The sequence below is a fragment of the Portunus trituberculatus genome, chromosome 32, assembly GCF_017591435.1.
Source record: "Portunus trituberculatus isolate SZX2019 chromosome 32, ASM1759143v1, whole genome shotgun sequence".
In the NCBI taxonomy this organism is placed as follows: Eukaryota; Metazoa; Arthropoda; class Malacostraca; order Decapoda; family Portunidae; genus Portunus; species Portunus trituberculatus.
In genome coordinates this window covers 1,122,501-1,145,000 of record NC_059286.1, presented here as the reverse complement: position 1 = coordinate 1,145,000, position 22,500 = coordinate 1,122,501, and the positions used below count along the sequence as shown (strand labels likewise).

The window sequence follows — 22,500 nt, the reverse complement described above, 5'->3', positions numbered from 1 at the left end:
GTGACTTCTTATATACTTCCTATCATTGGAGGACTTCGTGAAGAAACGCACAGTGGCGGAGATGACGGACCTTATGTGCCAGGAAGCGACAGCTCACGGCATCGGGCACACGTGGAACAACCGGCACAATCTCCTGGGTCTCTTCTGGTTGGTTGTGACACTCGCCCTATTTTCCTTCCTCCTGTACGTGGCAGCAGTCCTGTGTATGGATTTCTGGTCTCGGGAGCCACAGTCACAGGTATGGCAATGTTAGGTTAGGTTAGTTTTGGTTAGATTTCATTAGGTTGAGGTAGGTTGGTTAGGTTGGGTTGGGATTAAGTTAGGATTGGTTAGGTTATATATATATGTTTTTTTTTTTTTTGTAATATGGAAAGCCGGCAAAAGGTAATAAAAAATATGAATAAAAAAAAGTCTAACTAAAGTACCGATCCCTCAATAGGGTCAAAAGAGATAGCGCCCCTCAAATGAAATAATAATGGAATAAATGTCAAGTCTCTTAAATATGTTCAGGTCATATAAAGCCGAAATACAGAAGCAGGCAGAGAGTTCCAGAGTTTACCAAAGAAAAGAAATGAATGATTGAGAGTACTGGTTAATCAAGTCCTTTAAAGAGACGGATAAAATAGGAGTGAAAGAAAGCATTCTTGTGCAAGAAGGCCACGGAAGGAGGGGAGGCATGCAGTTGCCATGATTAGACGAGCAGATGGCGCGAAATTATCACTAAAAGACATTCACCATTGTGGCGATGAGAAAGAGACAGAAGACAGTCAAAGGAAAGGAGTTGATAGGAAGAAAACCTTTGATTTCTCCCTATCTAAAATTACAAAGAAAAATGTGTAGAGAGGAACTCCCATACAGTTCCCGATGTACTACTTTACAGCGTCAGCATTTGAGAGGGGCTGGGGATGGAAAAACTGGCGGAGATCACTCAAAATGCTGAACTTCTTAGAAGCTGGTTCGGCTAAAGTAGACATGCGAAGTTTCCAGTTAGTTTAGATTATGAGTAAAGGAGTGACCAAGGATATTCACTGTAGAAAAGAGGAGACAGTTAAGTGTCATTAAGGAAGAGGAAATAATTAATATTAAAATTGTGTGGAGTTCATAGATGGAAAAAAAATCATTTTTAAGGCATTAAACAATACTAAATTTATTTAGCCCAATGAGATATTTTCAAATCCCAATGATGAATAACAGGAAGAAAGTGGATGACAGGACAAAACCCTGAGGAACACCAATGTTAATAGATTTAGGAGAATATTGGCCGTCTACTGTAGCAACAATAGAATGGTCAGAAAGGAAACTTGACATGAAGTTTTTTTTTTATGCAAAATTTAAGCTAGCCAAGGAGCAAAAAAAAAAAAAAATAAATAAATAAATAAAGTAGGTCTTGAACCCTTCCTCTTAAAAGAAGTCAAATCGCACGAAAAATTAAATACAGAGGCAAGCAGGGAGTTCCAGAGTTTACCAGAGAAAGTTAAGAATGATTGAGAGTAATGGTTAATTCTTGTATTAGAGAGTTGGACAGAATAGAGGTGAGAGGAAGAAGAAAGCTTTGTGCAGTGAGGCCGCAGGAGAAGGGGAGCCATGCAGTTAGCAAGGTAAGTAGAGCTGTTAGCAGCATGAAAATGGCGATAAGAAATAGAAAGAGCTGAAGACAATCAGTCATTCCATCGTTTCTAATAAAACTGTGTGAGTTGAACCCCCAAAACATGAAGAGTAGGAAGGCTGTGGTAAAGTAGATAAGGTGGCAAATGTGGGAACGGGCAGATGTCCACGCGTAGATTCGAAATCCCACTACGTATCTCCTTGATACTTTGCATGGTCTTCGAATGGTTTAAAGTTACCTATGTGTCACCATGATACCCAGGTTCTAGGTGGTTACAACAAAGATGCGCTGAGGTAGTGATAAGTGCCCTAATTTGGTACCACTATAAATAAAATTGCCTGCGCTAGTGGAAGCTTAACAGCGCTTCCAATGCTCTTCAAGTTACCTACAGGTGCTATAGGCCAGGACATGAAAAAAATTCCATACAAGGACGGAGAATGCCTTTGCACATAATTAGCAGATGGAGGGGCGAGAAAAACTGGTGGAGACACCTCAGAATGCCTAACTTCAATTAAAGCTGTTTTAGCAAAAGGAGATGTGAGTGAAGGACAGACCGATGATATTCAGTGTGGAATAGAGAGACAGTTGTGTGTCATTGAAGAAGAGGGGATAGTTATCTGGAAAGTTGTGTCGAGTTGATAGATGGAGAAATTGAGTTTCTAAGGCATTGAACACTACGAGGTTTTCTCTGCCCCAATCAGAAATCTTAGAAAGATCAGAAGTCAGGCGTTATGTGGCGTCCCTGCGTGATACGTTAACTTCCTTAAGGTTAGTCGTCTCTGGAATGACGTGGAGAGATGTAGAATGGTATCATCAGCGTAGGAGTGGATTGGGTAAGAAGTTTTGTTAAGATCATTAATGAATAGTAGAAAGAGAGAAGGTGACAGGACAGAACCCTGCGGAACACCACTATTAATAGATTTAGGAGAAGAACAGTGACCTCTACCACGGATGCAATAGAACAGTCGGAAAGAAAACTTCAGACAAAGTTGCAGAGAGAAGGATAGAAACAGTAAGACGCAGTTTGAAATAAAAAGCTTTCGATATCTCTAACGCAACAGCAAAAGTTTCACAGAAATCTCTAAAAGAGGATGACTAAGACTCAGTAGGAAAAGTAAGAAGATCAGCAGTAGAGCGACCATGACGGAAGCCATACTGATGATCATATAGATTATGTAGTGACAGATGTTTAAGAATCTTTCTATTGAGGATAGATTCAAAAGCTTTAGACAAGAAAGAGATTAAAGTTATATGGCGGTAGTTCGAGAGATTAAAATGGTCACCCTTTTTAGGAACAGGTTTAATGTAGGCAAACTTCCAGCAAAAAAAAAAGGTAGAAGTGGGTAGATACAGTTAGAAGAGTTTGGCCAGCCATTGTGCAAGCACGGAAGTACAGTCTTTGAGAACAATAGAAGGGGCCCATCAGATCCATCAGCCTTCCGAGGGTCTAGGCTAGCGAGGGCATGGAAAATATAATTACGAAAAACTTTGATTGAACGCATGAAATAGTTAAAGAGGGAGGAGGAGAGGATGGGACAAGCCCAGACTCATCTAAGATGGATTTGTTAGCAAAGGTTTGAGAAAAGAGTTTAGCTTTAGAAACTGATGAGATGGCGGTGGCGCCAGCAGGATGAAATATAGGAGGGAAAGATGAATGTATAGTTGTTGTCTGGCTAGATGCCAGAGCTCACGAGGGGAGTTAGAGTATGAAAGATTTTGACATCTATTTATTTATAAAGGAGTGTTTTGGCAAGTTGAAGAACAGACTTGGCATGATTCCATGGAGAAAAACGCAACATACAACTTTAGAACGAAAATAAGAATAGAGTAAGTAGGAGGGAACAGAAAAGGGACTACTGTCAGTTACTTCAAACAGCTGTGTTTCTGTGAAGAAAAGAAGATGAAGTTTAGTAGAGGAGAGGTGGTGTTCCACAGATTGAAAATCATATCTAAGACTGCGGATGTTGCAGACGTTAATAAAGAAATAGTTGGGGGAGGTGTCAAGACATTTTGGGTCGCCAAAAAGAGAGCAGTCCAACCTGGGGACATTCCTGGTCCCCTTAACAGAAGGGGATTCTGGAGCTAGATTTGGAGTCGCCATTTTTTTTTTTTTAAGCTAAGCGTGTGTGTGTAGTAAGTGCATGTGTTTTGTTTGAATAAGGAGAGTTGCCTTTAGAGGGGGGTTTACATTCAGTTGGTCCTCAAGCGATTGGTACTCAGATCATCTGGTCCACAAGTCAATTGTGACCCTAGACAGTTGATCACCAAGTCAGTTCAGACCCAAGACAGTTGAGACCCGAGTCAACTGGTCCCCAAACCAATTCAGACTCAAGACAATTGGTCCCCAAACATCCAAACGTACTGAGTACCTTTGTTCATTCTTGCTCAGTGAATCAGTGTACTTACGTATACTTACATACCCAATGTGGGAGAGAGAGAGAGAGAGAGAGAGAGAGAGAGAGAGAGAGAGAGAGAGAGAGAGAGAGAGAGAGAGAGAGAGAGAGAGAGAGATTAATAATAGCAATGATGTTAATAATGATACAATAATGATGATGATGATGACGATAATAATGATAATAATAAAATAATAATAATGATAATAATAATAATAATAATAATAATAATAATAATAATAATAATAATAATGATAATAATAAACAATTACTGAAAAATAACGACTATTATTATCATAACTGCGATTATTATTATTATTATTATTATTATTATTATTATTATTATTATTATTATTATTATTATTAAAAAAAAATTGCAGTTGTGCTATTCAGATGAAATAAAGGAGGGATAGATAAAAGAAATAAAGTTATCAGAGATAACTTTAGCTAGGTGTCCTTTCTGTCCCACAACTGAAGGGGGCTCTCACAGCCTGCCCTCTAAAGACAACTCTACTTCTTGACACAAAACTACATGCAGTTGCTACATAAATAAACTCTTTGAACTTAAAATAAAAGAAAGTGGTGGCTACAAATCCAGGCTCGGAGTCCCTTTCTGGGATGGGGATCATTTATGTCCTCAGGTCGGAATGCTCTCTCAGTAGCGAACCACAATTTTTTGACACCTCCCTCAACGTTTATTTCATTAAATTCTGCAACATTTGCGGTCTTAGATCTATTTTTCAGTCTCTACAGCACCACCTCTTCTCTACTAAACCTCATCTTCTTTTCGTCACAGAAACACAGCTGCCTGAGGCAACTGACAGTAGCCCCTTCTCTGTTCTCTCTTACTTTTTCTATCCTCATTTTCGTTCCAAAGCTGGGTGTTGTGTCTATGAGCGAAACGACTTGACTTGTATTTGTGTCCATGCCTTTTAATCTTCCAAGATTTCCACCATCTGGCTTCGAATCAATAGTCATTTTGTAAATATATTTATCTGTAACTCCTTTGACCATAGTAAATTCTTTGATGATTTAATTTTTTCATTGGAGCACATTTTGTCCCTCTACCCTTTTGCGAAGATCTCCATACTTAGAGATTTCAATATTCGCCACGAACTCTGGCTTTTCTCTCCATTCACTTACCATTCTGGTTAACTAGCCTTCAATTTTGTTATCCTCCATGACCTACAGCAACTGGCGCAACACCCTAATCGGTTCTTGACCATCTTGGAGATGTGTCCAACTTTCTTGACCTTTTTTTTACCTATAATCCTACCGCTTATGCTGTTACCTTATTTTCTCCATTGGGTTCCTCCGATTAAAATTTCATATCTTAACTTTTCCTATTTCCCTAATCCTTACTCAAGATCCCACAAAGTGGAGGGGCCTCTGATGTTTTCCCTCTGCCAGTTGGGGGGACCTGAGGAGGTATTATGATGATTTTTCCTGGAATGAATACTGTTTCCATGTCAGCTTCTCCCAAAAACCTAAAAACGTCATGGCCCTGGGCCAGACACTCTGGTCCAAGGACCTTTGAGATATAATAGACACCATTATCTCAATCGCGACAGCGGTAGAGGTAGCGGTGTCTTACGAGTAAGTCAGTCAAACTGGGGCACTCCACTAGTAGGTGCCGCACCGTAAGCGGCACCAAGCAGTCATCACAGTAAGGTTGAGGGTCCCTGGTCAGGAGGTACCTTTGTGTAAGGTACGTGTGACCTATACGAAGTCGCGCCAATAAAGTCTGTGCACGGCGATCCCGGACATGGGTGTATGTCCACTGAGGGATGTGGAAGTAGTGATCTCTCCCATTTTCGAGGTTGCGACCCCCGTTAGCCATCTCCTCTGCCAAATTGCTGCAACTGCCACACGAATTAGAGGAAATACATCTCGAAACGGAACAGGGGAAGGAGATGGAGCGCGACTTGCTGCCTCTTTAGCGAGGCGATCTGCGTGTTCATTCCCAGGAACACCAACGTGACCAGGGACCCAACAGAACCCAACACGATATCCTCGTTGGTAAGAAGATATAGCCACTCCAGGGCTGATAAAACCAAAGGGTTAAGGAGATAGTGCAAGAGAGAGCAGTAAGAGCACTGCGACAGTCACTAAAAATTGTAAAAGACGAAACCGGGAGAGTAAAATAATCTGTAAAGCTAGGACTATGGCAGACAGCTCCGCAGTAAAGACGGAGGCCACTGAAGGAAGGCTGCCAGACCGATAAAAAGAGGAAAACCACACTAAATCCAACGCCTGCGTCGGATTTGGAACCATCAGTAAAAACAGGGATATCATCAGAATGGATAAAAAGTGTTCTAAAACCGTGTGTGGGACAGAGCTGGCAGAAAATCCTTCTTGCCATCCATGGCAGGAGGGCATAATGAAACAACAGGAAGCTGCCAATAACCAACTCGTGGGAGCCGGAAAGAGTACACAGGAGTGGGGTCGATAGATAACTCCATCATGAGATTTGCCACTCGAAGGCCAAAAGGTTTAGGAGACTCGGTCGAGTGACATACGCCTGCGAACGCGAGTCCCGCAACATTGACAGACAAGGGACAGAATCAGGAAGACGGTGGGTGCGAAACCAACACCGGAGCATCGAAGACTGGCGCCGGAGGTCGAGCGGCCAGAAACCAGCATCCACTAGAAGGCTAGGTATTGGAGATGTCCGAAATGCACCCGTAGCCAAGCGGACCCCAGCATGATGCACGGGGTCAAGCGTGCGTAGTCGTGCATCCGTTGCGGATGAGTAGATCTCACAGCCGTATTCCAGCTTTGGAAGTATGAGTGTACGGTGAAGAAGCAGCAACGTGTCCCTGTCCGCACCCCAAGAGGTGTGACTTAAAACCCGAAGAAGGGATAGTGCCTGCCGACAAGACGCCTTAAGAGAACGGAAATGGGAACCCAGGTGAGACGGTTGTCAAACAAAGGCCAAGATATCGAGTCGCCTCCACACATGAGAGGCGTCTATTGGCTAAATATAAATCGGGTCTGGATGGACACCACGGTTGCGACAAAATGCATAGACTACGGTCTTTGAGGTGGAGAATCGAAAACCGTTCATGTTGGCCCAACTGGACACCCTATTGATCGCCAGTTGGAGCTTGCGCTCAATCAGTGACATCCTAGCAGCAGCAAAGAGATGCACAAGTCGTCCACATATAAAGAGCTGTGAACGCCATCCGGTAGAGTATCTATAACACCATTTATTGCAACTGCGAATAGCGTAACACTAAGAATACTTCCCTGTGGGACACCGTCATTTAAAGCTGTAGCATCGGAGAGAACACTCCCAACTCGAACCCGTAAAAGACGTCTGGATAAAAACTGCTGGATAAAAATAGGAAGGTGGCCACGAAGGCCAAAATTAAACAAAGACTGTAAAATGCCATGACACCAAGCCGTGTCGTAGGCCTTCTCCAGGTAAAAAAATACTGTTACTTGATGGTGGTGATTAGCGAAGGCCTCACAAATGGAAGACTCTAGGGATAAAAGAGCATCAGTAGTAGACCTCATCTTTCGGAAGCCGTACTGTACCGATGACAAGTACTTCCCTCTCTCCAAATACCACATGAGTCTTACATTTACCATCTTTTCTAACACTTTACAAATACAGGACGTCAAAGATATAGGACGGTAGTTCGTAGCCTGGAGATTATCTTTCCCAGGCTTCGGAAATGGGAGAACCACTGCCACAGCCCAAGAAGATGGAAAGTCACCGGTATGCCAAATCATATTATAAAGATTTAATAAAAGTTAAAAGCACTGTCAGACATGTGGCGCAAGAAGGCATAAGGAATATCATCTGGCCCAGGAGAAGAGTCATGACACTGGGACAAAGCAGTCCGCAACTCGGAGGCAGAGAAGGGACATTATAAGACTCCTCCAGTGGAAGAAAAATTTATGCCGAGAGATTCCATTCTCTGGCGGTGACGTGCGCCTGGGCTGCAGGATGCCTCCGGGAAACACTGGCAAAGTGCTCCGCGAAGAGGTCGGCGACAGTCCTAGGGTCTGCCACCGTTCGCCCAGCAGACAACAAAACTGGTGGGGGAGGAGCAGAATACTTCCCAGCAATTCGGCGGACTTTGTTAAAGACATCCGTAAGAGGGTGCGGGCATTAATGGAAGAGACATAAGCTTTCCAAGAGGCTCTTTGTGCCTCTTTCAAAACGCGGCGGGCCCGAGCTCGGCAGCGCCGAAAAGCTTCCAGGCACTGCGGGTCCCCACGATGTCGCCGGAGACGAGAGAAAGCTGCCCGTTTCTCTTTCACCGCTGCAGTGCATGCTGCGTTCCACCAAGGAACGGGACGCTTAGTAAAGCGACCTGACGTCCTAGGGATTGTCTGAAGCGCTACTGAAATAAAAAATCGGTAAAATAATCAACAGCCTCAGCACAAGTAGAAAAGTCAGCCAGCGGACGGATAAAAGAGCTAAGGTCTGTGAATCGAGGCCAATCTGCCTTGTCTAAAACCCAGCGTGGGGCCGGGACTGTGGCTCAGATTTCACAGATTCAATAAAATCGGAAAGTGGTCACTACCGTGTAAATCCGGTAGGACCCGCCAATTAAAATCAAGGAAAGAATTAGATGTACAAAGAGAAAGATCGATAGCTGTAAAAGTCCCAGTAGGACTGTGGAAATGTGTAACATCCCCAGAATTTAAAACCTCCAATCCCTCATCCTCAATAAAAGAACCGATTAAAACCCCACGAGGATTACTAGCACCTTCATCCCACAATGGGTGACGGCCGTTAAAATCTCCCAACAAAGAAAAGGCGGAGTCAGCTGACGCACCAGGCCGTCAAGCTCACCCCTGGAGACAGGAAGCCGAGGAGGAGATATAAACTGCAGATGGTGTACAGTCGTCCCATAAAGACCTTAACAGCAACCACCTGAAGGGAGAGTTAAGTTGTACCGGGATAACAGGTATATCCTGACGGACTAGAATAGCTGTGCCACCGTGGTGGCCCTGGTCAGGAAAGGAGTGTTAAAAAGGCACGATAGCCAGGAGGACTAGAATAAGTACTATCACCTATCATAGTCTCTTGTAGAGCTACACAGGCTGGAGAGAACTCCGACAGCAAAGCTCGGAGTTCCCCACGAGGCGCGAAGGCCTCTACAGTTCCACTGTAGAAGCTTGAAGACGACTATTTGGGTGCAGTGGACGAGCGAGCCTTTTGAGGCTGCCCGTGACTGACCTGACTAGAAATAATCAAACGACGAGAAGACACCGGGAGTTGAGATGTGCCGGGTCGTTGGACCGCAGCCTTTCGGCTTATCGGTGGGTGATGCGAACCATCATCACTTTTACCGGTCCTCGGAGGACGAGGATCAGGCTGGACTGCACTTTCCGATACAGTGGGTCCACGAGGGACGGCTGTGACAATATCATCGGACGTCTCCATGCTCAGACCGTCCTCATCACAAGAAGCCCGATCTGAGACGGAGGGCGTCACAGAAGGCTGGACAGAAACTACTGGAGCTACCATTGCAGAGCGGTCCCTGGAGGACTCACGATTATGTGCACCGGGAGAAACTTAGACTGCTTAGGCTGAGCTAAATCTATCGACTCCGCAGAGCCGCGGTGCCGTTTGGTCAGGCCCTTCAAAGGCTTAGGCGATACAGGTGGCAAATGGACATCTACTACATGGGTGACTTTGGTCAAGTCCGTATTTTCTCGTCACTTCTAAGAGATGACTCAACCGAGTCATCGGACAAAAGGGCAAACCTATTGGCCAGATGAACAGGACCACCCGCCCCAACAGAGCGAGAGGTAGCAGGAGTTGTCTTCGGACCGGCAGACTCAGCCGAAGAGCGAGCGGCCAATGAAGCATAGGATGTCGCACCAGTACCGTCCTTCTGGCGGTACAGGAGTTCACGGCGGGCGCTACCGAGGCTGATAAACTGACTGTTAGCAAGCTGTAGAATGTCCTGCTCCAGGCGATACCTGGGGCATTGCCTGGAACGTACCTGGTGAGCATCACGGCAATGAAAACAATAAGCTGCACCATTGCAATGCTCCTCTGAATGTGAGTCGAGTGCAGAGCAATTACCACATCGGGAAGCTTCCTTACACGAGCTTTTGCCGTGACCGTACCCATAGCATGAGAAGCACTGAAGAGGGCGAGAAACAAAACGCCTCACCCTAAGATTGATAGGACCGATATTAACACGGTCAGGAAGGGTGGAACCAAAAAGGTGAGAAGGACCATGTTGGAGGAGTTCCTCATCTTAGTCACCTTTTGTACTGAGCTAGGACACATTGCTAGTATTTCCTCTTCTGGAAATTCATAAAGATCTTGACTATAAACACAACCTTTACTATAATTAAAGGTGGGATGAGCCTTAACAGTCTCAAACATGCTGTCAGAAGGGCATGGGAGATGTTGCAACATCCTCGCTTGCGTAATATCTTTGCTCGCACTAGCACCCCTTCCCATATTTCTTGAGGTTCCCTCAGGAATCGTGCCGATTTCTTTGGACAGGTACCGGGAGGCATGGATGAAATTCCCACGCCCATTTCTGTAGTACGCCACATACCAACGTGGAGGCGGGATATGGCGGACTTCAGGAACTGAATTCTCTAAATAGTTTTCAAAAACATTTGGGATGTAATCCATGTCACTGTCTGAAATATTACGTGACTGGAGAAATTCAGTTTTAAAGCCATGGCCGGCAAGGGCAGAGATGCTACATGTTCATAAGCTAAACGGGCTTCATCACATGACATAAACGTTACATAGCAGCGGTTAGAAGGAAAGTCCTTATCATAAACCAGTCGAATGCGAACAACCGTACCATACGCCTTGAGAAGTGAGTGCAAGGCATGATAGGAAAATGATGGATTAACATTTACCATCACAAGAGAGTCATATGCAGCAGAAATGCGTCCCTCAGAAGAACTCCCAGAACAGGAGACTGCTGTGGGAGGCCCTTGTGGAGGGAATCCTCCTCCCACTCAGACCTGAAGATGACGTCTCGTGGGCCAGGTCAGCCACCTCACGAGAACCTGAATGTTTTTGTGTTTTCCCATAAAAAACAGCTACACAAAAATTGGCTCCAGGGCAAGGGAAACCACCTACTGGGACTACAATGGGAGGAGCGCTGGCTGCCGTGGACGGGTACCTCGTCCCCATGCGGACCAGTCGTTTTAAAAAAGGCCCCACATGATACGAATGTTTGTCCACGACAGAGCTGAGACCCCTCCCAAAGCATCCCAGCCTGGACACCCAACCATCCAGCACAGGACGGCCCCTATTGGGCGATCCCTCCAGCGGGTGGCTCCGCTGGTCCACTGGCAGCCTACGTAGGAACCATTTAGTCTGGCCCCTCACTGGCGACCTTACTAGCATGGGTAGCCCTCTCCCCTCGAAAGGGCAGAGCAGGGCCTAAGCCCCTCTAGCCTAGCTCGCCAGGTCACAGGGCAAGCCCCCACCACGACAAGGCGGTTCCCATCACGACAAGGCGGTTCCCAAGTCTAATGCTGTCAAAATCTTACAAACTCCAACTCCCCTCGAGATTTCTGGCATCTGGTCAAAAAAAATCTCCAATAACTTTACTTCTTTATCTTTTCCTCCTATATTTTACACTGATGCCATCACTCATATCTCATCTATCTCTAAAGCTGAACTCTTTCCTAAAACCTTTGTTAATAATTGCACTATGGATGATTCTGGGTTTGTCCCTCCCTCTCCCCCCCTCCCTCTGACTATTTCATACCTTCTATTATCAATTTTCCTTGTAATGATGTCTTCTATGCTCTCGCTGGCCTACACCCTCGGAAGGCTTATGGAAGTGATGGGGTCCTTCCTATTGTTCCAAAAAAACTTTCCGTGCTTGCAAATGATGGGGTCCTTCCTATTGTTCCAAAACTTTCCTATAAGTTTAATCTGTCTAAAGTTTTGAAACTCCTCAAAAGGAAGATGCTTGCACTTCTATATGATCGCCAGTCTGTCAATCTTTCAACTTTGTCTATCGACTTCTACCTTTCCTTACTGCTGGAAGTTTGCCTATATTCAGCCTGTTCCTCAAAAAGGGTGACCGTTCTAATCTTTCAAACCTCTGGTCTTTTTAAGATTTCTGATAAGCACGGACGACTAAGAACACCTGACCTCTGGTCTTTTTAAGATTTCTGATAAAGGCACAGAAAACTTAATAGTGTTTAATGGCTCAAACACTCAATTCCTCCATCTATCAACACGACACGACATTCCAGACAACTCTCCCCACTTCTTCGATGACACTCAACTGTCCCCTTCTTCTACAATGAATATCCTTGGTCTGTGATTTACTCAAATCTAAATTGGAAACATCACAGCTAATCTCTTGCTAAAACAGCCTGTATGAAGTTAGGAGTTCTGAGACGTCTCCATCAGCTTTTTTTTTCGACCATTTAACTGCTAATTCTGTACGAGAGCCTTATCCGTTTTTGTGTGGAGTACTTTTCGCATGTTTGGAAGATGGGTTCCCCTCACATAGTTTTATTGGATAGGGTGGAATCAAAAGCTTTTCGTCTCATCAACTCCCTTCTTCTGACCGATTGTCTTTAGCCTCTTTCTCACCCCCGGAATCTTCCATCTCTTGCCAGCTCATTTCGCTATTTTCATGTTAACTGCTCTTCTGATCTCTTCTCCTCCTGCAGCCTCGTTACATAAGTTTTTTTCTTCCTCTCACCCCTTTTCTGTCCAACCCTTTAATGCAAGAGTTAATCATTTCTATCAATTATTTATACCTTTCTCTTGTAAACTCTGGAGCTCCTGCCTGCTTCTGTATTTCCATTATTTGTACGAATTGACTTCTTTTTAAGAGGGATGTTTTGACCTTTAAGGGAAATATCATTGAAGTGGGCCTTTTTTAAATCTTTTGTTACCCTCGGCTGGCTTCTCCTCTTAAGAAAAAGCATGAGAACAGGCTTTAATAAGCTAATGTTTGGATTGTTTAGGTCAAGAGAGAGAGTAATGTACGCGTCCATGTTAGACATTATCACCTCTTTTATGCATTCAGCATACAGAGATGAATCTGATACGGAAGTAGTAGTCATTTCAAGGAAATCAGCATAATACCTCCTCAGATGCCGCAACTAATAGAGAGAAATTCCCAGAGCCACCTCCGCCTTGGGAAAACTTCAGGAAAAATAGGAGAGGTTAAGATATGACATTGTGATCAGAGGAGACCAACGGAGAAAATTGGGTGTTGCACCAGTTGCTCTAGGTCATGGAGACTAACAAAGTCAAAGGTTAGTTCACCAGAATGGTTAGCGAATAGAGAGGAGAGCCAAAGCTTGTGTGTGGACATTGAAGTTCTCAAGAATGGAGATTTCCCGAAAAGGAAAGAGAGACTGAGTGTGCTCCATTTTGGCAATTATGCAGTTTGATTAGATTGGCTGAGGTAAAGATAAATCAACTTAGTTTAGGATAAGTAAGGTTAGGTTAAGTTAGGGTGAGGTTACGTTTGGTTAAGTTAAGATAGTTTAGGTTAGATTGGCTAAGCTTAGATTTATTTAGATTAGGTTTGATTATATTTGGTTAGTTTAGTTTAAATTGGATTAGGTAATGTTTTTTTTTTCTATGTCCCATGTTAGATTACTTAAAGTTAGTTTAGGTCAAGTTAGGTTAGTTCATTTTAAGTTAGCTAATATTACAGAAAATCTTACATTACCCAGAATTTTTGGGGTTGCAGCGCAATTTGTCATAAGCCCTGTCAAGATGATGAATGAAGACTTGAAAGAGAGATTGTGTTGATGCAATTTGGTACAACTTGAGAGTTTACACCTTGAAACGCCTCACCCTGTCTCCTTCCATACATTGTACGTTTAGTACATATAACCATCCCTTCCTTCCTTCCTTTATTATACAATTCATACAATGGCTTTTTATTCTTTCTTCCGTCCTTACTTAGTTCCTAACACAATCTAAACAACATCCTTCTTCCTTCATCTTACATACTTCCCTGCTTGTCTAACATTCCCTTCTTCCTCCCTTTCCCATTACTCTTCCTCCTTTCTCTTTACTGTTCCATCCTTCAGACAACGGTCAAGCTGTTGCAGGAGGGAGGTCTGCAGCTGCCATCCGTCGTCATTTGTAACCGAGCCTTCTTCTCGCGCCACAAACTGAAAGGTGAGAGAGAGAGAGAGAGAGAGAGAGAGAGAGAGAGAGAGAGAGAGAGAGAGAGAGAGAGGGGGCTCAGGGAGTGGGTGATATGATTTTATGGTACATTGCGTCACACCTCACGTGTGAAAAAGAAGTACATTGCGTCACATCTCACGCGTGAAGAAGAATAAAAGAATTAAAATGAAGAAGAACAACAAGAACAAGAAGAACAAGAACAAGGACAAGAACAAGAACAAGGAAAAGAAGAAAAAAGAGGAGGAGGAGGAGGAGGAGAAGCAGTAGGAGGAGGTGGAGCAGGAGGAGAAAGAAGAAGACGGGAAGAGAAGGAAGAAGCAGAAAACCAACAACAACGTGATGATGATCGATACGATGATGATTGTGATGAATAACATGTATGAACTTAATCCATTTATTACGAAAAAATGCAACCCCATCATAGCATTTAAAAAAAGAATTAAACTCGTGTATGTCTTGGTAAAAAAAAAAGACAAATTAATATATAAATAAAAGTTTAATTGAGCGCAGTATAAAGTGAAAGTACATGAATTAAGATGAAAAATATATGTTGATTATACTTTACTAGATTAAATATATACCCGTGATACCTAATTATATAATGTACCTGGAGGGAACTGGAACCGTTCAGGTCAAGAATATACAGATAGTTGAATATATTCTGAAAATATTAAATCTTAATCACTTAGACACATTAAACTGGAGGTGTATATACAGTATTTACCTAGTTGTATTTAGCTAGCTGTATATTGCAGGGTTGGAGAGGGCTAATAGTGACCTGTCTCCATATCTACATTTATCCAATTTTTCCTTAAATTTGTGCACACGTTCTGCTGCTATAATCGTTTCACTCAATCCATTTCAAATACCAACCGTCCTCTGTGGAAAGCTAAACTTTTATTGTTTCTCGAACACTGATTTTTCATGATCTTGGAGTTTTCTCCTGTTCGCCTACCTCCATCGTCTGTTAGTGATACCAGGTCCTGTCTATCTTTCTTTTCCATATGGTTTACTAACTTATACATCGTTATTAGATCTACTCTTTCCCGTCTGTCCTTCAAAGATGGTGGTTCCATTTCCTTCAGTCTTTCTTAATAGGGAAGATTCTTTATTTCTGGCACCATTTGTGTAGCGGTCTTTTGGATTCTTTCTATTTTCTTGACGTCTTCCTGTTTGTATGGTGACCACACCACTGTCGCATATTCTAGTCTAAGTCTTATCAATGTGGTTATGATCTTTTTCATCATACTTGTCCATTACTTTTACCAATTTCAATTACATGGCATTTTCTGGTATTAAATTCTAATTTCCATTTATGGCTTCATTTCAGATCTTGTTAATATCTTTCTGATATTCCATACAGTCTTCGATGTTCCTTACTACTTTCAAAAGTTTCGTATCATTGGCAAACAAACTTATGAAGCTACTCAGACCTACTTGCATATCGTTAATGTATACTTGTAACATAATTGGATCCAGCACTAAACCTAGTGGTACACCACTAGTAACTGTGCTCCAACTTGATGGGGTGTCTCTTATCATTGGCCTCATTTCCCGATCTGTTAGTTAGTCTGTCATTCATTTTAAGATATTTCTCTTTATTCCACTGATGTGTTCTATTTTCCATAGGAGTCTTCTAGGTACAAATACATTGTGTCAGCCCATCTATTTCTCCCTTGTACTTCATCTATTACTCTTGTATAAAAGTTTAGTAAATTTGTTATGCATGATCTTTCTTTTCTGAAACCGAATTGGAAGTTACTTATTATCTAATTTTCCTCCAGATATTCTAACCATTTTTCTTTAATTACAATTCCACAGATCTTTCCCACAACACTAGTCAGTGACACTGGTCTATAATTTAGGGGCTCGGTCTTTTTCCTCCTTTGTATATTGCGACTATATTTTCTCTTTTCCACTCCCTTGGTACCTTCCCTTCCATCAGAGAGCTGTTGATCACATCCCAGATTGGTTCCACCATTTGTTATCTACATTCCCTCAGTGTCTATCCTGACACTCCATCTGGCCCCATTGCCTTTCGCACGTCCACCTTTTGTAGTAGTTTACTGATGCTTTGCTTATTCACCACAATGTTTCTTAATCCTTCTTGTGTCGCTTGGTTGTTTGGTTCTTTGAAATCTCCCTCTTCATTAAATACTTATTTAAGCTCTTGTTCATAAGTTCACTAATTTCTTCTGTTATTATATCTCTTTAACTTAGTGATGGTCTCTCTATTTGTCATTTTTCTATTTATATACTTTTAAAAAAGCTTGGGTTCTTCTTCACAACTCTTCACTATATCTTTTTCAAAATTTCTCTTATCCTCCCTTCTTTTTCTAATATATTCGTTGCGTATCTCTTTTTCTTCTTCTTCTTCTGCAGCTGCTCCCATGTTCATATGGGGTCGCTGTTCCTCACTAGTCTTCTCCACAAGGCTCTGTCCCCAAACTCCTCTCCACTCAATCCTCTCTCCCTCAGGTCCTCTCCAATACGATCCTTCCATCTTTTCTTTGGCCTGCCACGTCGTCTTCTTCCCTCCACTTCCATATCCAATATCCTTCTGCCGACATATCCTTCTTCTCGCCTTTTGATATGACCGAACCATCGCATTCTCCTTTCTTGTACTTTCTTTGTCACCTCCGTTACTTTGGCTGTTCCTCTTATAAAATTGTTTCTCACTTTATCCCTCCTTGTCACCCCAAGCATCCACCTTAACATTCTCATCTCAGCAACCTCCAACTTATTCTCCTGTGCTTTCTTTATTGGCCACGTCTCCGCACCATATAACATGGCAGGTCTAACCACCGATTTGAACACTTTTCCCTTTACTCTTGCACTAATTTTTCGGTCACAGAGCACTCCAGTTGTTCTTTTCCAATTCTTCCAGCCCGATTGGATACGGTGAATGATCTCTCCATCCAGGTTGCCGTCCGCTGATATATGAGAGCCCAAGTATCTGAACTCCTTCACACCCTTTAACTTCATATCTTGCATCCATACTTCACTCTCCTGTCGACCATTAAAATTCAGATACTCCGTCTTCTCCCTGCTAATTCTCAAACCTCTCTCCTCCAATGCTCGTCGCCATCTCTCCAACTTTCTCTCCACACCATCTCTACTTTCATCCACCAAGACGATGTCATCCGCGAACAACATAGTCCACGGTGCCTCCTCCTTTATATTTTGAATACTGTCATCCATGAGTAGGTTGAACAGTATCTCTTTTTACTACTTCTTATTTGCTTTGTTTCGTTGCTTCCTTAATTTTTTCCAAGCTGCATCCTTACACTTCATAGCTTTTACATATATATCATTATACCACGTGTGTTTGCCCTCTTTTACTCTGTACTCTGGAACACATCTCTTTACCCACTCATTATACTTGTCTAGGAATATTTCATACTTCTCTTGGACTGTCTTGCCTTGCATGGTTTCCTTCCATCTAATACTACCAAAGTAACTTCTTAGTCCTCCGAAATTTGTCTTAGCGTGATTCCGTCTTTTTTTGTTTGTGTCACTCATTATATTTCAAAATTCTCTGATCCTCTAATTCAATTTCTATAATCACACGATCACTTTTTCCCATTGGGCTCCGATATTTGATGGTTGGACAAGGCTCCGGTTTTTTTTGTAAATACCAAATCCAGCATACATGGCTCTTTTTCCCCTCTATAAATTGTATAGTCTTTCACACTTTGGTCCAATGTGATTACCATTGCCAGTTGTAACACTTCTTCCCCGCCCAAGTCCAGCGTCACTGTTTACATCCATCTCTTCCCAATTTACATGTTTGTAGTTTAGATCTCCTACAAGCAGCACTCTTTTGTCCTTCCTTAACATATTGTCTTGGCAATTTAGTAGTACTTCCATTTGCATTTCTTTATGTACATCAAGCCTCCATGTATTAGTCTTCGGCGGCACATATGCTACTTTGATACTCCTTCTTTCTCTCCCACTGGTCCTAATTGTTTTGCTTAAAACCTCTGCCATTCTATCTCCGCACTGTACCTCCTCCATATATATATATATATATATATATATATATATATATATATATATATATATATATATATATATATATATATATATATATATATATATATATACACTCAGTCACTATCCTCCTGCTTTTTCCCTTCTGTCTCTTCTTCAAACATTATATCCTGAGGACGAGTTATCTAGTTATATAGTTGAGGAGGACTTAGATGTTGTATGTGTCACAGAGGCATGGGTAAATGAGGAAAAGTTTAGGAAAATAGGAAAGAATATGAAGTAGATGGATACATTATGTATTTACACCAGAGAATTGGTAGGATAGGTGGAGGAGTAGTTATTTATGTAAAAAATCCTTCATTTCCAGTCAGGTTAATGGTATTAAGGTAGATAACAGAGTAGAGTCCTTATGGCTGGATGTTAGAGTAAACAAAAGTAAGGTTATTAGAGTAGGAGCTTTTATAGACCACCTAACCAGTCAGCAGATGTAGACAACCTTATGGTAGATGAGATAAATAGGGGTGTACTAGTCAGACAATTATCTTAGGGATTTTAATCTTAAGTCAGTAAACTGGGAGAGGATGGTAGGAGATGCTAGTGAAAATAAGTTTATGGAAAGTTTTCAGGATAACTATTTAGTGCAGATGGTAGATAAACCTACTAGGGGGAGGAAGGTTTTAGACATAGTACTAACAAATATTGAGCATTGTTTAAAGGAAGTTGAGGTAGGAGAGACTTTAGCAAACAGTGACCATCATATAATTAGATTTATCATTAATTCCAGTAGGGATAATATAGTGAATAAGACTAGAGTCCCAAACTATCAGAAAGGCAATTATGGTAGGTTACGTCAGTTATTAGGAAAGGTAAACTGGGAAGATAGTTTTAGAAATAAAACTGCACAGGAGATGTGGGATATTTTTAAGTTTGTAGTAAAGGGTATAGTGATGCAGTGTATCCCTTACAAAGATATAAGGCAGAGAAACAGGAAGCCATTATGGTGGACTCACGAGATAGGTAGACAGATCAGAGAGAAGAAGAGGGCATATACAGTTGCAGAAAAGTGGGAAAGATGTAGATTTGATTAGGTACAGACAGGTCAGGGATGATTTGAGTAAGGTTATAAAAAAAGTAAAAGGCAGGCAGAGATAAAACTAGCTAGAGCTGGGAGTAAAGATCCCAAAAAATTATATAGTTATTACAAGGTCAGTGATAAAAGAAATAAGGATAGGATTGGACCACTCAGAAAAGATGGTGTAGTAGTGGATCAAAATGAAGACATAGTAGAATTATTGAATGAATAATTTTCTTCAGTATTTACTAGGAAAGAATAGGAAATCCTGTTACAAACAGTGCGACGAGTAGTTTAAGAGCTTTAGAAAATATTGATATAAAACCGGGAATTATTAGGAAATTTATTCTTGAACTAGACGATAGGAAAGCTAGTGGTCCTGATGAGCTACATGCCAGAGTACTTAGGGAGGGTGTAGACAGTATTTCTGAAGCACTTAAGTTAATCTTTGAAAGATCACTTAGGTTTGCTGAGATACCTCAGGACTGGAAGTTAGCTAATGTTACACCAATATCTTAAAAAGGTAGGAAGGATGATGCGAATAATTATAGACCGATCAGTTTAACTAGTATAGTATGTAAGATACTACAGAAAATCATTAAGGGTAGTATTTGGAAGCATTTAAATGAGAATAGATTAATTAGAGATACCCAACATGGCTTTAGATCAGGGAGGTCCTGTCTTACAAATTTGCTAGATATCTTAGAATATATTACCAAGGAGTTAGATGATGGAAATAGCATAGATGTTATATATCTAGATTTTAGCAAGGCGTTTGATAAGGTACCGCATAGGAGGCTAGTGTACAAATTGAGACTACATGGGATAGGGGGTAGGTTAGTTGATTGGATTAGTGAATGGCTTTCTGATAGGAAACAGAGAGTAGTATTAAATGGGGCAAATTCTGAGTGGAAGGAAGTGGTTAGTGGGGTACCCCAAGGATCAGTGCTAGGATCTCTTCTTTTCTTGGTGTACATTAACGATTTAGATATAGGAATTAGTAGCAAAGTATCAAAGTTTGCAGATGATACTAAGATAGCATGTGCAGTACAGGGTGAAAAGGACAATTACAGAATACAACTAGCAAATAGCACTAGTTTGACAATGTTTAAAAACAGATTAGATAAGCACTTAAATTTATTAGATTTGTAATTATGTATAGCGCTGCATGATAGTTTTTATAAGAAATTTACTATAGTTAAACAAGACATGATCCCCATGTATGGGAATCACAGATTGTAGAGGAATTCGCTGCAGGACTTAGCCCTGTTAATGGGCCAAATATTTAGAATTATTATATAATGTATTGTGTACTTGTAAGTGTATCTTTAAGTACTGATGACGAGGTCGCTGTGCGACTGATACAGGATAACCTAGATGGGCCCTGGTGGCCCTTTGTTATCCTATTATTTATGTTATGTTATGTTATGTTACCAGCCAGCTTTCCAATCCTTGCTATTATTTCTTCTACCCCCTACTTATGATCTAATTTTAACTTTCAGTGATCTTTTAATCCCCTCACTGTATCTTTCAAGTCTGTATGTTTCTTCTACTTCATTTTCAAGACTCTCTTGGATCTCTGAGGTAATTTGCTGAACCATTTCTTTCTTCTCCTTTTCTCTCAAATTTTACTTTTTTCTTCTCTCTTGTATTCCACATATGAGCATACATTTCTTTTTGTCGACTGTATCTCTCACAAACTCTTCCTTTTCTTTGACCGCCTGTATGTCTGTGTCCCTTTTCTTCCTTATTTGTTGATTAACTACTTTAGCGAAATTCACTTTTTCTTCCTCTTGTTCTTTTTCCCAGACCATCTTCTATTCTTCTAGTTTTGTTTCACTAATCCCCTTTCCTGCTCCCACATTAGTGTCAAGTTTCACCTGTAGTTCGTGTAAAGCTACTTCATAGTTCTCACATTTGACCTTAAGGGTGCTGTTTTCTCTTTTTATTTCATTCAGAGTTTTCTTCATGTCATTTTCATTTTCACCGTTTCTTGTAGCTTATCACACTTTTCCTTCAGCTCCTTGTTTTTTCTCAATCAGCTGATCCTGCTTTTCAAAATCCATAGCGATCATCTCCCTCAAACATCTAATTTCTTTCTCCACTGTGACTATCGTTCGAATATTCGTTTTTTCCTCCTTGAAGCCGTGTGTGTGTGTGTGTGTGTGTGTGTGTGTGTGTTCACTGTTTGATCTGCTGCAGTCTCTGACGAGACAGCCAGCCTTACGGAACGAGCTCAGAGCTCATTATTTCCGATCTTCGGATAGGTCTGAGACCAGGCACACACCACACACCGGGACAACAAGATCACAACTCCTCGATTTACATCCCGTACCTACTCACTGCTAGATGAACAGGGGCTACACGTGAAAGGAGACACACCCAAATATCTCCACCCGGTCGGGGAATCGAACCCCGGTCCTCTGGCTTGTGAAACCAGCGCTCTAACTGTGTGTGTATGTGTTTGTGTGTGTCTGTGTGTATTTTGTGTGTATGTGTGTGTGTGTGTGTGTGTGTGTGTGTGTGTGTGTGTGTGTGTGTGTGTTTGTGTGTGTGTGCGTGCGCGTTTGTAAATTTGTACGTGTGTAATTCACCACTGTCGTCTGCTGGTCACCCAGCCAGTCTTCCCCATTATGGAGTGAGCTCAGATCTCAGACCGATCTTCGGGTAGGAGTGAGACCACATAACACACTCCACACACCGGGAAAGCGAGGCCACAACCCCTCGACTTACATCCCGTACCTGTTTACTGCTAGGTGATGCAGGAGTTACACATTAAGAGGTTTGCCCATTTGCCTCGCCGCTTCCCGGGACCCGAACCCAGGTCCTCTCGATTGTGAGTCGAGCGTGCTAACCACTACACTACGCGGTGTGTGTGTGTGTGTGTGTGTGTGTGTGTGTGTGTGTGTGTGTGTGTTTCACTGTTTGATCTGCTGCAGTCTCTGACGAGACAACCAGACGTTACCCTACGGAACGAGCTCAGAGCTCATTATTTCCGATCTTCGGATAGGCCTGAGACCAGGCACATACCACACACCGGGACAACAAGGTCACAACTCCTCGATTTACATTTCGTACCTACTCACTGCTAGGTGAACAGGGGCTACACGTGTAAGGAGACACACCCAAATATCTCCACTCGGCCGGGGAATCGAACCCTGGTCCTCTGGCTTGTGAAGCCAGCGCTCTAACCACTGTGTGTGTGATTCACCTCGGTCGTTTGCTGGTCACCCAGCCAGTCTTCGCCATTATGGAGCGAGCTCAGAGCTCATAGACCGATCATCGGGTAGGACTGAGACCACGTAACACACTC

At 42.2% G+C, this 22,500-nt stretch overlaps 1 protein-coding gene across 1 annotated transcript in view; it reads left to right on the top strand.

The window, feature by feature from the left end:
- The window catches only part of LOC123511915, a 60,422-nt gene that overhangs the window by 4,813 nt on the left and 33,109 nt on the right, over positions 1-22,500 (top strand). The window contains exons 2-3 of the mRNA XM_045267994.1: positions 32-238; positions 14,023-14,113. Coding sequence (XP_045123929.1) covers positions 32-238; positions 14,023-14,113 — 298 coding nt within the window. The remainder of the gene's footprint in view (positions 1-31; positions 239-14,022; positions 14,114-22,500) is intronic.